We start from the raw sequence: 21,469 nt of genomic DNA, 5'->3' as shown, positions 1-21,469 counted from the left end.
TTTAGTCTAAAATAAACCTCCAATGAAATGATATACAACAGAAAGAAGGATAACAAAAGAGGAACCTTCTGGAGACCTTTATATCTGAATTTAAGAGCCTAAATAAGTAACACAATTCATATAATCCAAACCAAAGACAAGAAATACTAGCATACTGTAAACTGCTTCTAATTGTAAACTACATTTACGTAACATTATGTATATATGTGGGGGGGGGGTTATGGAGTGGAATATATGTATAACTTTTATATTGTTAGCTCCTTAAGGACTGAGGCTTATTACTGTATCACTAATGCCTATAATATATGGCACACAGTGAGTGGCTAAGTCAATGTTTTCTCATTACATGAATGAACCAACAATCAAAATGTATGCTCCAAGAAAATGAACAAAGACAGAAGTGCAAAAATAACTTAATGCATAACTTAATACCTAACAAGACAAATTCAAAGATTTTTTTAAAAGTTACAAATCCAAGGGGCATCTGGGTGGCTCAGTCAGTTAAGCATCCAAGTTCGGCTCAGGTCATGATCTCACAGTCCGTGAGTTCAAACCCCACATCGGGCTCTGTGCTGACAGCTCAGAGCCTGGAGCCTGCTTCAGATTCTGTGTCTCCTTCTCTCTCTGCCCTTTCCCTGCTCACATTCTGCCTCTGTCTTTCTCTCTCAAAAATAAAGAAACACTAAAAACATTTAAAAAAATATATTTGCAAAAGTTACAAATCCAAAGAAAACAAAGACACGGCTCTGGTCCAAGACATACTTTAATAGCTTATGCTTAGTACTTAATAAGGCAAACTTTGGAAATCACTGGGTTTTAAACATGTCTTTTTTCATTACCTACTAAGTAATTAGTTTAAAATTTAAATAATCAAGTAAATCAAAAGCTCCCACCTATAACATATAAAAACACTGCAATACAATAGAAAAACTTTTCCTTATACAGTTAAGGGAGTGCAGTATTTGTGGGAAAACAAGAGAGGTTTAGAAAGTGTACAGAAATGCCTGTGTTTGGAAACATAACAGATACACAACATTCTTTAATGCATCTGAAAATATAAAATATCATACCTGCAGGCGAAGTACAATGGAGTGGCTCCAGATACATTTGGCCTGTTAATATCAGCACCACTGTCTAGCAAGCACTGCACTGTCTGAGGGGGAAAAGAACAATTAAAAGTAAATACAGAGAAAGACACAATTATCACAGTTTAAATAGATATAAGGAATTCTCTTGCCCCAACATGAAATTTTAAAGCAGAACAAGTAGGAACATGACAATTACGATGGCTGAACAGCTTCTACTTTTTGGTTAGCTCTCCTGAGACTCTCAGGCACTAAACAATATATGTGGAATTATAATGTAACATAACTTGTGTTAACCTGGGAAGGCTCTAGAAAATCACTGACACATGGAGTTATCAAGGACTTGAAAAATGGCTACAACAACTGAGAAACTGACATTTTATTTTACTATAATTAACAAGTTTAAATAGCCACATATGGCTAGCAAATTGGACAGCACTGCTCTAGATATTTGAAATCAAACACCAGAATTTCTTGGGGTGCCTGGGTGGCTCAGCCGATTAAGCATCTGACTCTTGGTTTCGGTTCAGGTCATGATCTCACAGTTTTGTGAGTTCAAACCCACATCAGGCTCTGTGCTGGCAGTGCACAGCCTGCTTGAGATTCTTTGTCTCCCTTGCTCTCTGCCCCTCCCTCGCTCACTCTGTCTCTCTCTAAACTAAATAAATAAACTTAAAAAAAAAAAAAAAAAACTACAGAATTTCTTGCCTCTAGAAGCCAAAAATAAGTACCAGAGCTATACCTTTCTTAAAATCAAGCATAGTTATTAAACATAAATATTAAAGTACAAAATGTTAAAAAACTACAAAGTCCTTTTGCTATTAACAGTAACCAATACTGACTCAGTTTCTTTGATAGTCTCATTCATCCATACTCTGTCTCCTAAGCTCTACTTCTGCAATCATCTTAGTCAAACTAAGAAAATCAAGTTAATATAAAATCTTAAAAATACATATCAGTAATTAGAGAGAGAACGAGGCTCGCCTGAAACCCTTAAAAAAAAAAAAAAGAATTTCTTCTGGTTTATTCCTTTAATCCTCATTTGAGTTTCTCCTGCAAAAAGGAAGAAAACATGTAAAAATCCAAAAGTTTTTGGAATTACACTGTTTAGTATTACTTTTGGATTGAACACACATGTTCATTTTTGCTGCTCTAAAACCTAGCACAAGGTCAGCAAAATAATAAGACTATAAACCCACAAGGAAGAACAGGAAAGAACACAACAGCATACTAGGTAAGTCAGTAAGTTCTGGGAAAATGGCAAGCAAGTGGAGGAAAAGTAGCTGACTTAGCAGATCAAAGACAGCTGAAGTCAAAGTGCCTACAAATGTGGATTTCAACAAACCACCAAATTCTCACTACAGAACACAGAAAATACAGGAATTGGAAGTACCAAGTACCTTGGATGATGGGGATAGTTACAAAAAGTTCTAAATAGGAAGAGCAGTTGAAAGCCTTAAAAGAAAATAATTGGTGGGGTGCCTGGGTGGCTCAGTGGGTTAGGCATCCAACTTGGTTTTGGCTCAGGTTGTGATTTCATAGGTTGTGAGTTGAAGCCCCACAATGGGCTCCAAGCTGACAGCACACAGCCTGCTTGGGATTCTCTCTCTCTCTCTCTCTCTCTCTCTCTCTCTCTCTCTCTCTCCCCCCCTCTCTGCCCCTCCTCCATTCATGTTCTTTCTCTTTCTCTCTCTCTCAAAATAAATAAACTTTAAAAAATAGTAATAATAAAAAACAGTTGAACTTTACCCCAGGACCTTTCCTCCCCATGCCGTAGAGTTAGACACTATCCCTCCCTATACTATCTCAAAGTAGGAAGGTTTATTCTCTGGGCAAAGTAAAATGGGAGGCTCTAGACTGCAGGCAGGATATACAGGTAAAGCAGAGATAAGGAGCCATGATGAAAACAATTCAGTGAAAACCTCCAACCCCCATATTCCAGTAGGCTCCCAAAAATCCAGTAGCCAGGCTTAAAACCTCAAAGGGCAGAGATTGAAAGTTTCCTCTCTAAAGACTGGCACCACTACAAATAAGGCATTACAGAGTGTCTATGAAATATCTCAGTTGTCCCCTAGGGAACATTCAGAAATGCTGAGAGACTTTTTTTTTTTTTTTTTTTTTTTAATGACTGGAGAAGAAAGAGTACAAATGGCAGCTAGTAGGTAGAGGTCAGGGATATGTCTAAACGTCCTAAATCTACAGACAGCCTCCATAACAAAGAAAGTTCAGGCCCCAAATAACAATAGCGGCAAAACTGAGAAACCATAGCATACCGTGAGGCCAGCCAACAAAACGCAGCCCATGTATACAATGCTTCCAGCCAATATTTTAGTGCCTCACGGCTATACACAAATGGATAGACAATATTTAAGAGACAATTAACCTGATGGCTAACTAAAAGTAGGTCTCTAGCTTGAAAAACAAAAATTAAAACAAACAGAAATAGGAAGTCAAAAATATAAAGATAATACAGGGAACCAAAGAAAAAATAAAAATCAGATAAGATTACCCTCAAACAGAAAGGATATTATATCCATAGGATAAAACAAGATGCTGAAAAAACATATTCAGAGAATAAGAAATCAAAAATATGATGGAAGAAGCAAAAATTCAATAGAAGTTAAATAGTTTTTTTAAAGTGTATTGTTATTTATTTATTTAAGTAATCTCTACACTCACTGTGGGGCTCAAATTCACAACCCCTCCTCCCCCCCACCCTCGAGATCAAGAGTTACAGGCTCATTTGACAGAGCCAGCCAGGCGCCCTATGAATTCAAGAGAAGTTCAGAAAGACAATGTTGAAAAACTCTACAAGAAAGAAAGTAAAACAAAAAGACAAAGAAAATGGGAAGAATGGGAAATTGGTAGATCAATCCAGGGAGACACTGTGAAAATCCAGAATAAAGACAATGAGGAACCAAAAGGAAGTAATCAAGAAATAATATCGAGGGGCGCCTGGGTGGCGCAGTCGGTTAAGCGTCCGACTTCAGCCAGGTCACGATCTCGCGGTCCGTGAGTTCGAGCCCCGCGTCAGGCTCTGGGCTGATGGCTCGGAGCCTGGAGCCTGTTTCCGATTCTGTGTCTCCCTCTCTCTCTGCCCCTCCCCCGTTCATGCTCTGTCTCTCTCTGTCCCAAAAATAAATTAAAAAAAAAAAAAAAAAAAATAATAATATCGAAAACTTTCAGAACTGAAAGACCTGCAGTGCCAGACTGAAAAGGCACACCAAGCGTCTGACATAATAAATTAAGACTTTCAACAAGGTACATCAAAGTGAAATTGCAAAATACTAGGGATGTACGATTCCAGAGATAAACAGAAATCAGATTAGCGCTAAACTTCTCAACCGCAACACTGGAATTTAAAACATGAAATGCCTTCAAAAAAGTAAAGTAAATAACTTCCAATGTAGAATCCTATAACTAACCACACTACCACTCAAATACATGGTTTTAAATAAAAAATATGCTGAGCTATGTAAGATTTGAGGGAAAAAATTCCCTCCAATGCACCTTTTCCAAGAAGCTACTGGAGGATATCCTCCTCTAAAACGAAGGAACACATCAAAGTAGAAAATGCGAAATCTAGACTATTTGGGATTGAACATAAATAAGAGAGACTAAGAAATTCCCAAGTTAAAAAAAAAAAATGGAAGTGATAATGAATTTGTCTTTGTTGAAAACAGTACTGAGATATTTTGTAGGAGCATACAGGAAGAATTACTGATTTATAAAAAGAAAAATTAAACAAGGCCAATTATTAACTTTAATAAAAGTAGTCACCCTAGATAGACAATGTTATTACAATTCATTACTTGACGCAGCAGTAAACAATATTTACTTAACTATATATACAACTAGTCTTATCTAGCCAAAATGTACAATATAATTTTAGAAATGGGGGAAGAAGGCATGGGAAGAGGATTTAAATGAGTTAAATCCTCACTCAACCAGGACAAGAAATGATTCAGTGTTACCTAAAAGTTGAGAAAGAGCAATAGAAGCATATTGTTTGGAAACAGATACCAGAGGAAAATCTAAGAGTTGAAAATTGCTGCCTGGTGATCATGGCTTCACAAAAAATGGTGGTTCAAGGGACTATCATTTTTACTGCAAAGATTTTGATAAAAATATTTTAAGATAACGGTACTCACAGGGGCACCTTGGTGGCTCAGTTGGTTAAGTGTCCGACTTAGGCTCAGGTCATGATCTCAGGGCTCATGGGTTCCAGCCCTGTATTGGGCTCTGTGCTGACTGCTCGGAGTCTGGAGCCTGCTTTGGATTCTGTGTCTCCCTCTCCCTCTGCCCTCCCCCACTCACACTCTGTCTCTCTCTGTTTCTCAAAAATAAATAAACATTAAAAAAAGAAAAAAAAAAGAGGGCTGCCTGAGTGGCTCAGTCAGTTAAGCAATCGACTTTAGTTCACATCATGATCACACGGTTCGTGAGTTCGAGCCCTGCACTGGGCTCTGTGCTAACAGCTCAGAGCCTGGAACCTGCTTTGGATTCTGTGTTTCCCTCTCTGTCCCTCCCCTGTTAGCACTCTCTCTCTCAAAAATATATAAACAAACATTTAAATTTTTTTTTAATTTAATAAAAATAAAAATTAAAACAAAGATATCAAGTACTGCTACTTTATTTACTTCTATCCCAAGAGGAATAGAAACACTGTTACATAAGACTTTATCATCAGCTATATAATTCCTTTAAACTAAGGACAAGTAGTCAAGCACAACTTTCAAATATAAGAAAAATAAGCATTTAGGTCAGTATTTTATAAGACAAAGCCTATTTAAGCCTTTTGATCATGACTTTCTCCTTTCTGAGCTTTGACCTAGAAGCTGCATCTGCATGGCCCAAAAGAAGAATGAGATAGACAACAACAATAATGTTCATTAACTGTTACAGCAATTAGACACAGGCCACAATTCAAAAGGCTCAAGAGAGATGAAAGCAAATTTATTGAAAATATATACTAATATGCAATTAAAACCAAGCAATCCAGATAGAAGCAGAAATTAATTATTAATAAAACATATTATACATTCACAAAAATTATACAGTTTGAAATGTTTAAAATGTAAAACATATAATATTATAATATTTTAAGTAACCTTAACATGTGCCTGGAAACTGTGCTAATAAATTTAATACATCCTGTGAGGAAACAGATATTCTCTCTACTTTCAAAGTAGAAAACTGAGTCTCACAGAAGTCAAGTAATGTGTACCCCAACATACAAATAAACAGGGATGCAGGGATTAAACCTAAGCCTGTATTCATAACCACTATGCTACCTACCAAAAAGTAGGAACTCTAATTTTTCTGAGTTCAGACTACTAAATAGTATTATGGCTAACTGGCATACTTTCACAAACTGCATTAATTCTACCAATTCCCCACTAAATAACTACTTGAGAGTCAAACTTAAGTGCCTAGACAGCTGTTTGTGTTCAGTTTTAAAATAATGCATTTTAAATCATATACTTTTTACAATACTTTTGTGTCTATGCTGTAGAACTTAAGAGCACAAAAACAATTTAGCCATTAGACTAACATATTCCTCTCTACTGTTCTCTTCAACAATGTGATGAGACAAACTGGGCAAATCATAGCAAGAAAGCATGACTTATAATATGAACTATCATTTGTTCCTATCACATCCTCACTTATAGGAAATATCTGACGAAGACATGAAAAATTATTTCTGTTCTTAAGAAAAGATCAAGAAAGTAAAAATAGCTCATTCTAGCACTTTCTTTTCCATTTGTGAATCTTTCTGCTTTTCTAACAAAATTAACATCATCAAAATACGTACCTACTAAAAGAAACATATATTTTTAAAAAGCTTTCAACAGTTCCACTTGTACCTAGAATGTTGCCTGAAGACAAACAAGGAGAAAAAAAACAGTTCCTTTAGAGTAAGGATAAATAGTATATAAAAGGATTTGAATGTGAAGAATGAAAACTGCCTCTGCCTCGTAGCACTGAAATGACTGAAAAGTCATTAATCTTTAGGATTAAAAAAACGGGTTTGTATACAGACTGCTTTTTGTAAAAGCTCTGAAACAGGAGGAGAAAGGATAATTTAGAATTCAATCACCAGTTAAATGGAAGAGGAGGAGGAGCAAGAAAGTCACAGATAACCTAAATCACAGTTTTTAAAAAATATTTTCAGTCTATGTAGAACTACTTGTATGTATACAAAGGGCAAAATAACTTTGAAACTAGTAAAACTCAGGTGGAGGAAACTCTGCGTGTTTATTAAACTAAAATAAATACATGAAAGCTCTCTACTAGAGGACTTTAAATTATACAGAAGCATAAGGAAAAACATAATTGAAGAAAATAATTCTAGATTTAACCACTAAAATCCCTAACAGGTCTCAAAACCAGAGATTTTCACCAGTAGAAACAAATTAAACCCAAACTTTTATAAGAATCAGCACTATGTACACTCAAAGGCACAAAATTTTAAAGTGACAAACATTCAGAAATGGAAAGAAAATGGCAGGAAAAAACTGGCTGAAATAGTACTGTGTTTGTCTTGTCCATTCCATCTTTAAAAAAAAAAAATCCAATGTCTATTATGTACTAGAGACGACTCTAGATGCTGGAGTTATAGCAATGAACAAAAATCTCTGCCCTCATGAAGTTTATGTTCTAGCAGAAAAGGAAGACCAAGACACAAAACAAATAAAATATGTACTGTGCTAGACAGTAACTAGTGATATGCAGAAAAATTAACAAGATTCTCTACGAGAGATTTGGAGTCAATGTGCTTTAGCAAATTCCTCACACCTGTACCCCTATATACAAATACTTCTGTAAAAACTGCATTGTGTCTATTGTATTGTGACTATAAACTATGAAGTTCAAAAAAGACCTGTGGTTTACAATAGTCCTAAGTTCTTCTGTTTTCAAAATTTTGTGACTTCTCATTTACTTGAAAAAAATTAAGCTCAGCAGCTTACAGTATAAATGTAGACATATAAAAGCATACCAACATAAATATCTTGAATGATAACTGGTTGTCTACATTTTCCAATTTAACATAATACATAATTTTAAGAATGACACTGAACTGAAATCATTTTATTTGCCTAACACAGATCATCAAAATATGCTTTTAAAATAATCAAAACTTCAGGAGCTCCTGGGTGGCTCGTTGGTTGTGTCTAACTGTAGCTCGGGTCATGATTTCACAGCTTGTGAGTCTGAGCCCTGTATCAGACTCTCTGCTGTCAGGGCAGAGCCCACTTTGGATCCTCTGTCTCCCTCTTACTCTGCCCCTCCCTCACTTGCTCTCAAAAATAAAAGAACATTAAAAAATAATAAAAATAATAATCAAAACTTCAAATTCCCTGTCCAACACCACCCCCCCCCCCAGCAAAACAAAACAAAACAATTCTCCTATTCCTAGATAATCTACAATGGGGGGTCCTTCCTCCTTACAGTGTAAGAAAGTGCTGGGAAGGAATGTTGAAAAAAAAAAAGCACTGAAAAGGGATTTTCATATGGCTTAAAGAAATTCTTGAAAAGAAACAACACATCTTCAACAGACTTCATGACCTTTTAAGTGATACAACAATATTCTAAGTGGAAAACTAATGTGCAAAAGCTAATGTTTGGGTCAATCTCAAAAGTCATTTAATTGAAGGCAGTGACTAACCAAGACCACCTGTGCCCAATACACTGATAAATTACAAAGCAAGAAATCCAAGGCAGCTCTACTTTATCAATGTCAACTCTCTAAACAACACTGATCAAAGTAAAAAGAAACAGATATTCAATATTAAAACTACAAGTAAAAATCTGAGTTATGGTATTATTACTACCTAAAAGAAGACCAAATAACAACAAAAAAGCATCTTTATCTTTTATTAAAAATAATTCTGATGACATGACTTGACAGCAATGTACAAATAACTTATGCACCAAGAAAAAATGGCCAACTCACTAATCAATGACTGGTTTATATAGGTTTTCTATAGAAAACTGTCCACCTAAACCTATCAAAACTTTGAAGTCGTATGAAAACATCTAGTAAACATCTAGTAAAACTCATTATTTTCCAGTTGTGTTTGAAAATCACAGTAACAGAACTTTCTATTATTTGCTCACATTTCCCAGAAGTGATTAAAGGAGAATTCTAACATTAGAATAAATAAAATTACTCTGAACCTAAAAATACAATCCAAAATGTTAATCTACCTACCTTTGTGCCTCAAGGCTGAACCCAACGAATGTTTTTGTAAAAGCTTTCAATTAAGTTTGCATGGCTGTCCTGTAATTCTCTAGATGAAAAGCTTGGAAGCTGACTGAAAGGTATCAACAGAGCGGACTGAAAGTAGGCAAACATTGTTCCTTAACAAGCTTACAATTTCAGTAAAACAGGCAGTCAGTTCTATCAAAGATAGTCTATAATGTCAGTGTCAAACAATGTTTTTAAGTTTCAAGGGCTTAAATCTACTCTAAGCAGGGTTCAACTATCATTTTATATTGTCAAGCTTCATATTTAGCTATATAAATTTAGGAGTATAAAGTTAAAAATAAAAATTTAAGTGAAGTGAAATTAGTCCATAAACTAATCCTGCTGTATACTCTAATTTATATAAATTGAGATTAAACCATTTGACAATTTCCTAGGGCTTCTAAATCCAAGTTATTCTAGGAAACCAGTAATCAACCTTTTGTGGCAATTTAACACATTAATACATCTTAAAAAACTAATGACGAAGAGAAAAAGTATCAAAAAGTAAGTTCCATTTATGGCCAAAAAAAATTGGTGTCAATTATATCTATGTAGAATAATATTATGTTTTATTATACTTTCTAAAACTGAGATTAAAAATCAAACACACTGGTCCTAGCTTACCATACAAGAGTAAATGAATTAAGGGTTCAGAGAATGTTTTCTACCTTTCCTTGCAGAATCACATCATCCATATTAATAATGATAGTAAAAATAAACAATAAATGTAATAACAATACCAATTCTATTATCGCTCTTAAGTGTCTTCCAAAGTGTTGACAACAATTTACTAATTACATAATCGGTAAACAGAATATACCTTAGGAGGTAGATAAGGGCAAGGGAAGAAAAAGTTGCCAAAGACTATATACTAGGCCAGCTGAATAACCAAACTCTGAAGTGATTTTTAAAATCAATATCCCGGGGCGCCTGGGTGGCTCAGTGGGTTAAGCATCCGACTTCAGCTCAGGTCGTGATCTCGCAGTCCAAGAGTTCGAGCCCTGCGTCAGGCTCTGTGCTGACAGCTCAGAGCCTGGAGCCTGTTTCAGATTCTGTGTCTCCCTCTCTCTGACCCTCACCCGTTCATGCTCTCTCTCTGTCTCAAAAATAAATAAACGTTAAAAAAAAAATAAAAGGCAATGATGGAAGAACTGCAGAGGTGAGAGAGCTGACCTCTGCTAGCTGCCATCTTTAAAAAAAAATAAAAAATAAAAAATAAAATAAAATCAATAGCCCAAGACAAACCATACAACTAATAACAGCTGACCTAAGGAAAGTTATAGAAAATTAAAATACTAAGGAGTTATTATGATCATTTCTTTCACCTGATCATTTCTAAATCAGAACAGAAGTAGTTTAAAATCATAGTGCTACTCTGTTGCAAGAACAAAAAAATGGTCAGAATGCAAGCCACTTTCTTTCAGTAAGATGCTGACACCTTTATCTTGGTTTACCACTACCGAAACCAATGCATCTATATGAAATCATGGCAAAGATTATTCAATTTCTTAGTTATAACAAAAATGAATCTTTCTTCCAAATCTTTTGTCTTTTAAAAAAAATAATGCATATCTGAACAGCATTTCTTGTCATCAAAGCAAGAATGCAGTATTCAATTACAAATTCTACAAAGCTTTAGAGTTCTTAACCAGTTGATCAGGATCTTTCCATGTACTGCTGAGATTTACCCTAAAATGGAGTGAGAAAGTAAATTTCAGAGGATTAGCATATCTGCCTCTTTAATTTGAAAAGTGCTAATATCTTTTAAAAATAATTTTAAATGGAGCTTTCTCCCTTTAAAGTTTTCTATTTTATTCTGTAAAATATATATAAACAATATGTAAGTTTTTAAGTTTAAATATAAATCCTGAAACCTACATGCACTGTTATATGTCTACATGGAACCAAGTTTTGAAGACCTTTTAATGAATTTATGCATGAACTGGCTACTTGGAAACAACAAAAAGGCCATTTTTTTCTTGCTGCTAAAATAAGTCACTAGGATACCTGACAAAGCATTTTAGACTCAGTGTTCAACTTATTGAAAAATATACAAAGAGTTAAAAAAAAATCAATGATCCCTACCCTGTAATAATCATATCATATGCTCATCCACCGAGATTTGAACATGTCCCAGAAATATGTAAGTAATTATCAGACACAGGTAGTATTAGCACAACTACCAACAAAGATTTTTAGAGGTTTATTTCAGCCTGGAAGCTAAGAGATAGACTAATTTTTCAAGATTCTTTCTTGCCCTAATTGAAGAATTCAAGATGCATACAATGATTCACAAAATAGTCAGTGCTAAACATACTTTCTCTGTTCATGATCTTTGCAGATAATTATAATTGACCAACTATGACAGAATGGAATCTCACTCACCAATACAATCAACCACAAATCAACATGGCTTTTGTACCCTTCCTCCTCTATATCTGCAAAATCTCACTCTGTGAAACTCATCATTGTAGTGAAGTCAGGCCCCCTATAAATCTTCTGAGAATATAATTCTTCAAAGGCATTTGACTATGAGGAATTCTTCCTTCCTTCACCACACCTGCTTTAGGTTGTAAACCATATGGAGTATATTATACTTATACTAACTATTCTTCAATAACTTCAGAAGGCAATTCTAAATTTTTAATGCAGCCTGTAATACACATGTTTTGAAATAAGGTTTTCTTAGTAATTCTTATTTCTTCACTGGCTCAAGGCAAGTAAAATTGGGTTTTGTAGATCTCTTCTGATCTGAATTCCAGTGTTTTATACAAAAGTTATGGGCAACACGTAGGGTTTATAATTTTAGTAAATGACACTCCAATCTGTTATAACAGAGAATATTTGTATTAAAGTGGGTGCTTTTCTGTCCTATAACAGCTGCCAGCAGGACCCCTTCTCTAATACACAACAGTTCTTTAAAAACCTGGACCATTCCACCACATTAGAGCATTTCAGATCATTTTTTTTTCACACAGAATACTTTTTAAGTGAATAGTATTGACTCTCAGAAAGTAAAAACTAATGAGAAGGAAATACTGGGTCAGTTTTCAGATGATGAAAGACCAAAAAAATAAAATAAAAATGAACAATTGGTGTTCAGAAGAAATTCCAGTGAATAAAACAAAAATCCTATATCCCTCCTTTTATCCAATTCTTATAAAACATAGCAATGTCACACTCGGCCTATCTTAAAGAAGTGCAATATTCTGTGAATTATAGTCATACATAAAGCCTCTAAACACGAAGGATCCTACATCCTGAACCCAAATTAAGGAAAAGTATTTGCAGAGATGAAAATCCAGATTCTAGTAGGAATTCTCCCAACATAAAGACTCAGAGAGAGTATGTACAAAATAATAAACACACTAATTTCTGTATCTTTGCAGTTACTGGTGATTTTTTTTTTTTTTTGGCTGGTTTTTGCTGTTGTTATTGTTGTAGTTAACAAGTAAATAAGTAATACTGTATTATCAATAATGTTAAATATGAAAAAAAAAAAACCTCAAAAGTAACCAGGATAGAAAATTATAGCAAAGCAAATATTAAAATCTTAAGCTAACAATTTTTACATAGGCAGCAGTTCTCCTAATGAAAGAGAAAACTATTAGAAATTTTTTTTTTATTTTTTTAAAGACTTTTTTAATATTTATTTATTTTCAAGAGAGAGAAAAAGAGAGTGCAAGTGGGGAAGGGACCACAAAGCGGGAGACAGAGGATCCCAAGTGGGCTCTGCGCTGACAGCAGCAAGCCCAATGTGGGGCTCAAACTCATGAACTGCAAGATCATGACCTGAGCCAAAGTTGCACACTCAACCAACTAAGCCACCAAGGCACCCCAACTATTAGCAATTTATAAAGCTAAAGGGTTTGTACATGGGAGTAACAGGAAAGTACTGACATAAAACAAATACATGATTTTAGAACTCTAAGAAAGAATGAAAACCATCACTCTTGTCTTGCAACATATTCCAAGACAGCAGAAAAATATGATAATCCAAGCTGAACTATTTAAGCAATGTCAGTGTTCACTTTCTTACTATCTAATCCCAGTAACTGGGGCTTAATGGTAAAAAATAAAATATGAAAAAGTTATGTAATAAGACTGAGAATAAGAACATTATTACTTAAAGTTACATGCGAACATGCACTTAAAATTTTAGTGTAAATGAAGCAGAAATAAATTTGAAATCCAAATATTTTAAACAGATTTAAAAGCACTGTTTTCTATTCCTTTTATACACAAAGAATATATTAATCATAAGTCCATATAATGCATAAGATTTTGCTATGGTGCTTCATGTTCCCAATCATGCACAGTGAAAAACTTTTCATAAATTCAAAGTTTTCAAAAATAAATACATGCAATTTAAAGTCCTCAGGGATGAATTTACCGTCTTGTGACCATTCTGGCAGGCCACATGCAGTGCTGTCTGCCCCATCGCATCCTCAACATCGACGTCACTGACGTGTTGTACAAGGTCATGGAGTAGTTCTGTCCGCCCATTCACAGCCAGCCAGTGTATCTGTGCAGCCATGGAGTTACTTAACATTTGTGCAAGGAGTGTTTCATATAAAACCAGCAGATAAATAATGCTATTACATTTCAAATGTGAGCATGATACACACACTAAAGATTAAATTAAAATGAAAGCCCCTACATTTTCCTATATTTTTATATGGGGAAAAACTATGCATCCAGATGTAGGTTACACACCATGTACTTTATGTACTTCAAAATCAGGCATTCCATAGATCAAAATAGTTAAGGGTCCTAGACTTAGGATCATCAAATACTCTGCTTCCTAGATGATCCTGGACTCTATGCATAGCTTGTCTCTAAAGAAAAGGTACTGGATACTTTTCCTTCCCCAGAAGCAAACATGAGTAAAAAAGTAATTAACACAGTAGGCACCATATTCTTTACCTCATGTCTTTTACAAGTAATGCATGTAACATACGTAAATAATAATATATACGGAAGATAAAACACCTATAAATCTACCACTCAAAGATAATCAATATTAAAACTTTGGACTACGCCATCCATGCATTTTTTTAATGTTTTATTTATTTGGTGGTGGGGGGGAGACAGCGGTTCCCAAGTGGGCCCCATGCTGACAACAGTAAGCCCGATGTGGGGCTGGAACTCACAAACCATGAGATCATGACCTAAGCCAAAGTCGGATGCCCAACCAACTAAACCACCCAGACGCCCCAATCCATGCATTTTTCAATTGACTTTTTTCCATTAAAAAAATGTATCATGAAACTTGTTTTAAGATGGCAGCTTGAACACATGCATCAACTTCTATTTCTTCCCCAAACTCCATTGAAATGACAATAAAGAGTATTGTTATCTTAAGATAAAAAAGAGACTAAATAGCAACAAGTTTTGGAAGCTAAAAGCTTTTATCAGAGTTATCAGAACAAAAAGCTGAATCCTAAACCAGCAGTAGAGAAGGCCAAGAAGGTGATTCAGATCACTGAAATCCCAAAAGGCTCAAAATCAGTAGTAAGCACTTTGCATCTCTTGAAATAGGGGTGTATTAGCAGACCTAAATAAGATTTAGACCCTTAAATTACCATCCCTCCTGAACTCTTCAAGGCCAATAACTGCCCCTCCCCATCTGAGAGAACACAAGAGGCATGAAAACAGTCTCTATATAAGAGAGACACCAGGCACAATGAAGCAAGAATATCATACTGAAAATGGGAGATGAAGTGCAAGTTTACACACACTGAATACTGAAATCCCAAAGCATTTTCCTCTACCAAGTATCCAGTTTCCTCCTGGAAACTGTTAGAGCTTTCTCTGAGGAATCTGACCAACTTGAGAGTAAATGCCTAAAGAAACTGACAGCAGAAAGAATCCTAAAGGCAAATGCCCAAGCATATCACCCTACACTGAAGTCCACAGTGAATAAACCTCCTTAATTCAAACAGAGCTTTCAAAGAGCTTTTCCCAATTCCACCAAACATTTGACAAATGCATCTAGTCTGAAAGACAAAATACTAAATAAATAAATAAATAAATAAATAAATAGCAAGAGGAAAAAAAGGAACCATGGATATTGAAGGAAAAACTTCAAAAGAAAAAGTTATATTTAATACTCTCAGAGAGAGAAATATTGACTGCACCCTTTAAACAAGAACAGGGTACTGTTTTTTTAAAAAGGACAATGCAATTGGGGCGCCTGGGTGGTTCAGTCAGTTAAGCGTCTGACTTCTGCTCAGGTCATGACCTCACAGTTCGTGGGTTCGAGCCCCGCATCGGGCTCTGTGCTGACAGCTCAGGGCCTAGAGCCTGCTTCAGATTCTGTGTCTCCCTCTCTCTCATTCCCAATCACACTCTCTCTCTGTCTCTCTCTCTCAAAAACAAATAAAACACTAAAAAAAGATGTCGAAAGATATAGGTTGACATGTCAAAAGATATAGATAGCAAAATTACCCAAAAAATACAAAAATACCAATTCAAAGGGATACATGCACCCTGATGTTTATAGCAGCATTATCTATAATAGCCAAATTATGGAAACAGCCCCAGTGTCCATCAACTGATGAATGGATAAACATGTGGGGTGTGTGTGTGTGTGTGTGTGTGTGTCTACAGTGGAATATTACTGAGCAATAAAAAAGAATAAAATCTTGCCATTTGCAACAATGTGGATGGAGCTAAAGAATATTATGCTAAGCAAAATAAGTCAGAGGAAGACAATTAGCATGATTTCACTCCTATGTGGATTTAAGAAACAAAACAAGCAAAGGGAAAAAACAGAACCAAGAAACAGACTCTTAAGTATAAAGAACAAACTGATAGCTATCAGAGGGGAGGTGGGTGGGGGGGATGGGTTAAAAAGGCGATGGGGATTAAGGAGGGCACCTGTAATGAGCACTGGGTATTTTATGGAAGTGCTGAATCACTATAGTGTACATCTGAAACTAATAGAACACTGTAAGTTAACTAATTGAAATTTAAATAAAAACTTTAAGAAAGAAAAAGAAGGAAAGACATACAGATAGCAAAAAAGGACATGAAAAGATGTCAATTAGGCAAATGCAAATTAAAACCACAATGAGATAGCAACTGCACACATCATAACAGATGAAATAAAAAAACAGTAATAACATCAAATGCTGGTGAAGATGCTGAAAAACTAGATCACTCATACATTGCTGCTGGAGGTATAAAATGATGCAGGCACTCTGCAAAAGTTAGGCAGTGCATTTTAAAACTAAACATGAAACTACCATATAACCTAGCAACTGCATTCTTGGGCCTTTATTCCAGAGAAGTGAAAACTTTTATGTTCACACAAAAACCTGTACACTAATACAGGTTCACTAGTACACTATAGCTGTTTATAGCAGCTTTATTCGAGATAGCTCCGAACAGGATATGACCCAGGTGTCCTTCAATGGTTATACAACCAGTAGTACATCTACACCAAGGAATACCAGTCAACAATATAAAGGAACAAACTATTGACACATACAACAACTTAGATCAATCTCCATGGAATATGATGAACATATAAAAGCCTAAAGGTTCCATGCAATATAATTCCATTTATATAACATTCTTAAAATGATGGAGTACAGATTAGTGATTGCCGAGGGTTAGGCATGGAGTGAAGGGGAGGAAAAGTATGGTTATGAAAGAAAAGCAAAACGAAACATCTTTGTGGAGGTGGAAATGTTCAGAATATCGACTGTGGTAGTGGACACATAGACCTACACAGGTAATAAAACTGTATAGTGCTATAAATATACACACACAAGTAAAACTGGGTACAGATAAACAAGTAAAACTAGGGAAATCTGAACAAGAAAGATGATGTCAATATAAATATCTTGGTCATGATATTATACTATAATTTTGTAAAATGTTACCAGTGAGGGAAACTGGGCAATAGGTAAGGGGATTTCTCTGTATTACTTCTTATAGGTACTTAAGAATCTACAATTATCTTGATTTTTCTTTAATGCAATTCTTGACTACATGAAAAACAAAATGCTATGTAATAAAGAGAAGTAACTATAACAAACTATTTGGTACTACTGTAAACAGTATAAATATAATTTAAATATTAAAATACTAAAAAATGATCTAACTAAAATTACAACAACTATATTGGAAAGGTGTGACAGAAAAGTGCTTATACATGATGGGATAAAAGGAGGCAGGATTGGAAAAGAGAGCAAATAACCTTACGTTCCATAAAGTCAATTGGTAATGCCTAAAACTGAAAAATCAAGAAGTAGCAACAATAGTACATTATTTAGATTTGAGGAAACTAAATTTTTATATCCATTGAAATAGTTAAGAGCTAACTACAGAGTTAACAGTTTATAAAGGTTGGGGAGGAGAGTCAAGAGAATGTTTCCTTTTTTGGAGGGGTGTCACAATATAGATGTATATTTATTCGAAGTATAATGCCATACAATTCACATGCCATACAATCCATACAATACACAAAGTGTAAAGTATACACTTCAGTGTATACTAAAGTATACACCTTAGTGGTTTTTAGTGTATTCACAGAGTTGTGCAATCATCATCACCAAAGTCAATTTTAGAACATTTTCATTTCCCCAAAAAGACACCCAGTACCCATTAGCAGTCACTACCCATTTCCTCCTTTTCCTGAGATAGACAGGTAAGATATAGGTCTCACCCTGATTTTGTCACCTGAGTGACATAAGTCAACATTGCCTTCAGTATTTTTTACTAATGTTCTTTGCTTTGCTCTCATAGACCTCTGTTAGAGGCAGTGAATTGTCAGACGGTGGTTGGGGGATGTTATAGGCAACATAATCAAACAAATACTCCATCACTCCTATTGCCTCACTTTTATAATTTTTTCTGAGTTTGGAACAAACCAACTCAGTTTAATTACCTCACCCCTAACAGCAATATGTGTAAGGCAGGGAAAAGTCTACAAAATCCTGCCATGATTTTATGGTGGGTACTGAGTGACAAGAGTCTTTGCACACACTAATACTTTGAATTGCTCTTTTGTTTGACACTATCCCAGGCCACCCTTAACAATGTGCCTTGGCAATATTCAGGATGGCTGAGCACAAAATGTACTTCATTCAAAAAGTGGTGGAAGAGTGATTTTGAAGGTGAAGGTGGGAAGGGCAGGATACCTACTGCAGGATGTTTCTTGAGCACATAATCTTGAGAAAAAAGTACATATGGTAGCTAAAGGTCTGGAAAGTGATCCCTGTAACTATCCATGCCAAAGACCTTTGGGAAGTTTCTATGAACCCCCAGGGGTACCTGAACACCAGTTAAGCTCACCACTCTAATGTAGCGTGCTTTCATCTCTAAGCCTTCATCAGTCTATTCTATTGAGTCAAAACTCTCTTCCCCACCCCCTCTCCCAACCCCACAACCGCGACATTCACCAGTCTAACTTCTGTTGGTCCTTCTGGACTTAGCTCATGTGGCATGTCCCTGGGATACCTCTTCCAATGTCCCAAGTGATGATGGGGCCCCTGCTAGGACTTCCATAGCATCTCCCTTTTCTATGTTGACATTCATTACACTGTGTTACCACTGCCTGTTAACTTTCCTGTCTTCCTAGAAGTTTGGGGACAACAAGGACCAGTCAGTCATATTCATGGCTCTATCCCACAATATCAAAGTGCCAGCACACAGTAGGTATTCAAGAAACTCCTGTTGAAAGAGCAAATGAATGAAGAAATATGATAAGTCTTTTGTGAGGGTAACCAGCCTAGAAAGCATACAGTCAACAGTTCTCTCCTTTTGTAAGAAAAGTCTTGGGGCTCTTGGCTCCTCATACAAGGTTTCTTCCAACTCAGGAGCCCTGGCTTTACTGTCCCATGTATTTGCTGGCAACTACTCAGTTCTGCAGCAACACATTTTCACCAGCCCAGCTTCCTTCAACTGATGGAGTCAAGTGGCCCAGCTGTTGAATTAATTCCATCATGGTGGTCTGGGCCTAGGTAGAATCATGGTTCATGGCCAGAATAGTTTCCAAGAGGAGGAGGCACACTATATATACTATTCAGGGCGACAGGAGAGAATATTAAGGTTGGTTCCAGTCAGAAAGAGTGCAGAGACTATTCCTCTACCACAAGCTTTGTAGAATCTTTTGACTCTTTAAATATATGCACAAGGGCACCTGGGTGGGTCAGTTGGTTGAGCGTCTGACTTTGGCTCAGGTCATGATCTCCCAGTTCGTGGGTTTGAGCCCCGTGTTGGGCTTTGTGCTGACAGCTCAGAGGCTGGAGCCTGCTTCAGACTCTGGGTCTCCCTCTCTCTGCCTCTTTCATGTTCACGTTCTGTTTCTCTCTCTCTCTCTCAAAAATAAACATTAAAAAAAAATTTTTTTAATATATGCACTAATAATTTTTTAAGTAAAAATTTGATTTTTAAAACTTTTCTACTCTACCTTCCTTAAAGTTCAGGAGTGGGAAATTAGCAGATAAAAATTTATGTGATTAAACAGATTATGTTAACACTGAACATCTTAACTTGCCTATATTAGATAGTGTCCTAAGGACAGGTCTACGTCATTGCCATAGTTTTATAATACCCAAATGGTAGCTACCGTATCACTAAGCATCTTGTAGATATTCAGACTACAGTTTTTCTTTATAGACGGCATTATGTTGTTAATATATAACAAAATCTGAATTATCACAGGAATTGTGGGTTCCAAATAATCATGATTGAGCTTATTCTTTACCTTTAGTAAGTCATTCACAGAATAAAGTAAATCTTAGGCAAGCTGTTTGTTGTGCCCCAGTACCCCCTACCTTCAAAAATATTTTTAATCAGAAAGGTCTTAAAAACTGGCATGGTATGTAAATACTCAATATTCTTCTTTATCCACAAATTAAAAGATTTAGAATCTACAAAACACTACCAAAATCATTAAAAAAAAATTTTTTTTTTTTTCAAACCAAGAAACAGACTCTTAACTATAGAGAATAAATTGATGGTTACCAGAGGGGAGGTGGAGGGAGCAATGGATGAAATAGGGGGTGGGGATTAAAACACACACTTATCATGGTAAGCACTGAGTAACATATAAAATTGTTGAATCACTATACTGTGCATACATATATAATATATATATATGCATATATATGTGCATATATATATGTGCGTATATATGTGCATAATATATGTGCATATATATGTGCATATATAATACATAATAATATATGTGCATATATAATACATAATAATATATGTGCATATATATGTGCATATATATAATATAATAATATATTATATTATTAATATAATGCTGTATGTTGACTGTATTGAAATTAAAAATAAAAACTGAATACAAAGGATTCTGACCATCAAGTTAATTAATACCATCACCTCATATATAGGAAGGTAAAATTTGATATATAAAATTTAACATCTGTCACAAGTTCAAAACAATTTTTCAATAATCACATAATTCTATTTTATCTCAACTTCTAAAATGAATAATGTTCCATTAATGAAAATGATTAAAATTTTTTATTTCATGTACAGAACTACTGAATCACTACATTATATACCTTCAACTAATAAAACACTGCATATTAACTACACTAAAATAAAAATAAAAATAAATAAATTTTTAAAAATTTTTGGATTTCAACAATCTTTTCAGAAATATCCCACACCACCTCCCTATAACATCTATATGGATCAAAAACATATTAACTTATGTGACATAGCAAAATGGATAAAAATTCTAGCATAGGTAAGATATAAACAAGTCTAAAAGGATATAGGCCAAAATATTAACAGTGATTATCTCTGAGTGCACAGGATACAGTGAGTGATCATTCCATTCATTGTCTTTTTTTTTTTCTTTTCTGCCTAGCCATCCAATTTTCCTACCATGTACATATTAAAATATTTTAAAGGACCTAATAAAACAGCTCTCCTATGAAGAAGGAGCAGAGATGCCCCTAAGAAGTGTCCTGTAGGTCGGTGACAAAAGCTAGAAGAATAAGCCTTCAAAATAAGTGAAAGGTCACAAACAAAAAGGAGATAGGAGAAACAAAGTGAAACTTAACTTCTCTTAATACAGCAGAGAATCAGGTCTCAAATCATTCTGTATCTTCTTCATGAACACCAAGAAGTAACTTGC

The 21,469-nt window shown here is 35.2% G+C and overlaps 1 protein-coding gene across 6 annotated transcripts in view; it reads right to left on the bottom strand.

Moving 5' to 3' along the window:
* The window catches only part of HACE1 (HECT domain and ankyrin repeat containing E3 ubiquitin protein ligase 1), a 120,777-nt gene that overhangs the window by 81,807 nt on the left and 17,501 nt on the right, over window positions 1–21,469 (bottom strand). For 4 of the 6 annotated variants that reach the window (XR_002078225.2, XM_019442974.2, XM_019442975.2 and 1 more), the window contains exons 6-7: window positions 13,730–13,861; window positions 1,071–1,153 (exon numbers count right to left, since the gene is read on the bottom strand). Coding sequence is in view for 5 of the 6 variants with exons in the window: in XM_019442974.2 (XP_019298519.1) it covers window positions 1,071–1,153; window positions 13,730–13,861 (215 nt within the window). In the remaining variant the exon portion in view is untranslated. Of the gene's footprint in view, window positions 1–1,070; window positions 1,154–13,729; window positions 13,862–21,469 lie in introns of those variants that run through there. The other 2 variants (XM_019442977.2, XM_019442979.2) reach the window with 2 other exon arrangements.

This window comes from Panthera pardus, unplaced genomic scaffold, assembly GCF_024362965.1.
Source record: "Panthera pardus isolate Hobbes unplaced genomic scaffold, ASM2436296v1 HiC_scaffold_17, whole genome shotgun sequence".
NCBI lineage: Eukaryota > Metazoa > Chordata > Mammalia > Carnivora > Felidae > Panthera > Panthera pardus.
The sequence above is the reverse complement of the archived record's forward strand: the minus strand, read 5'-3'. Positions and strand labels throughout refer to the sequence as shown.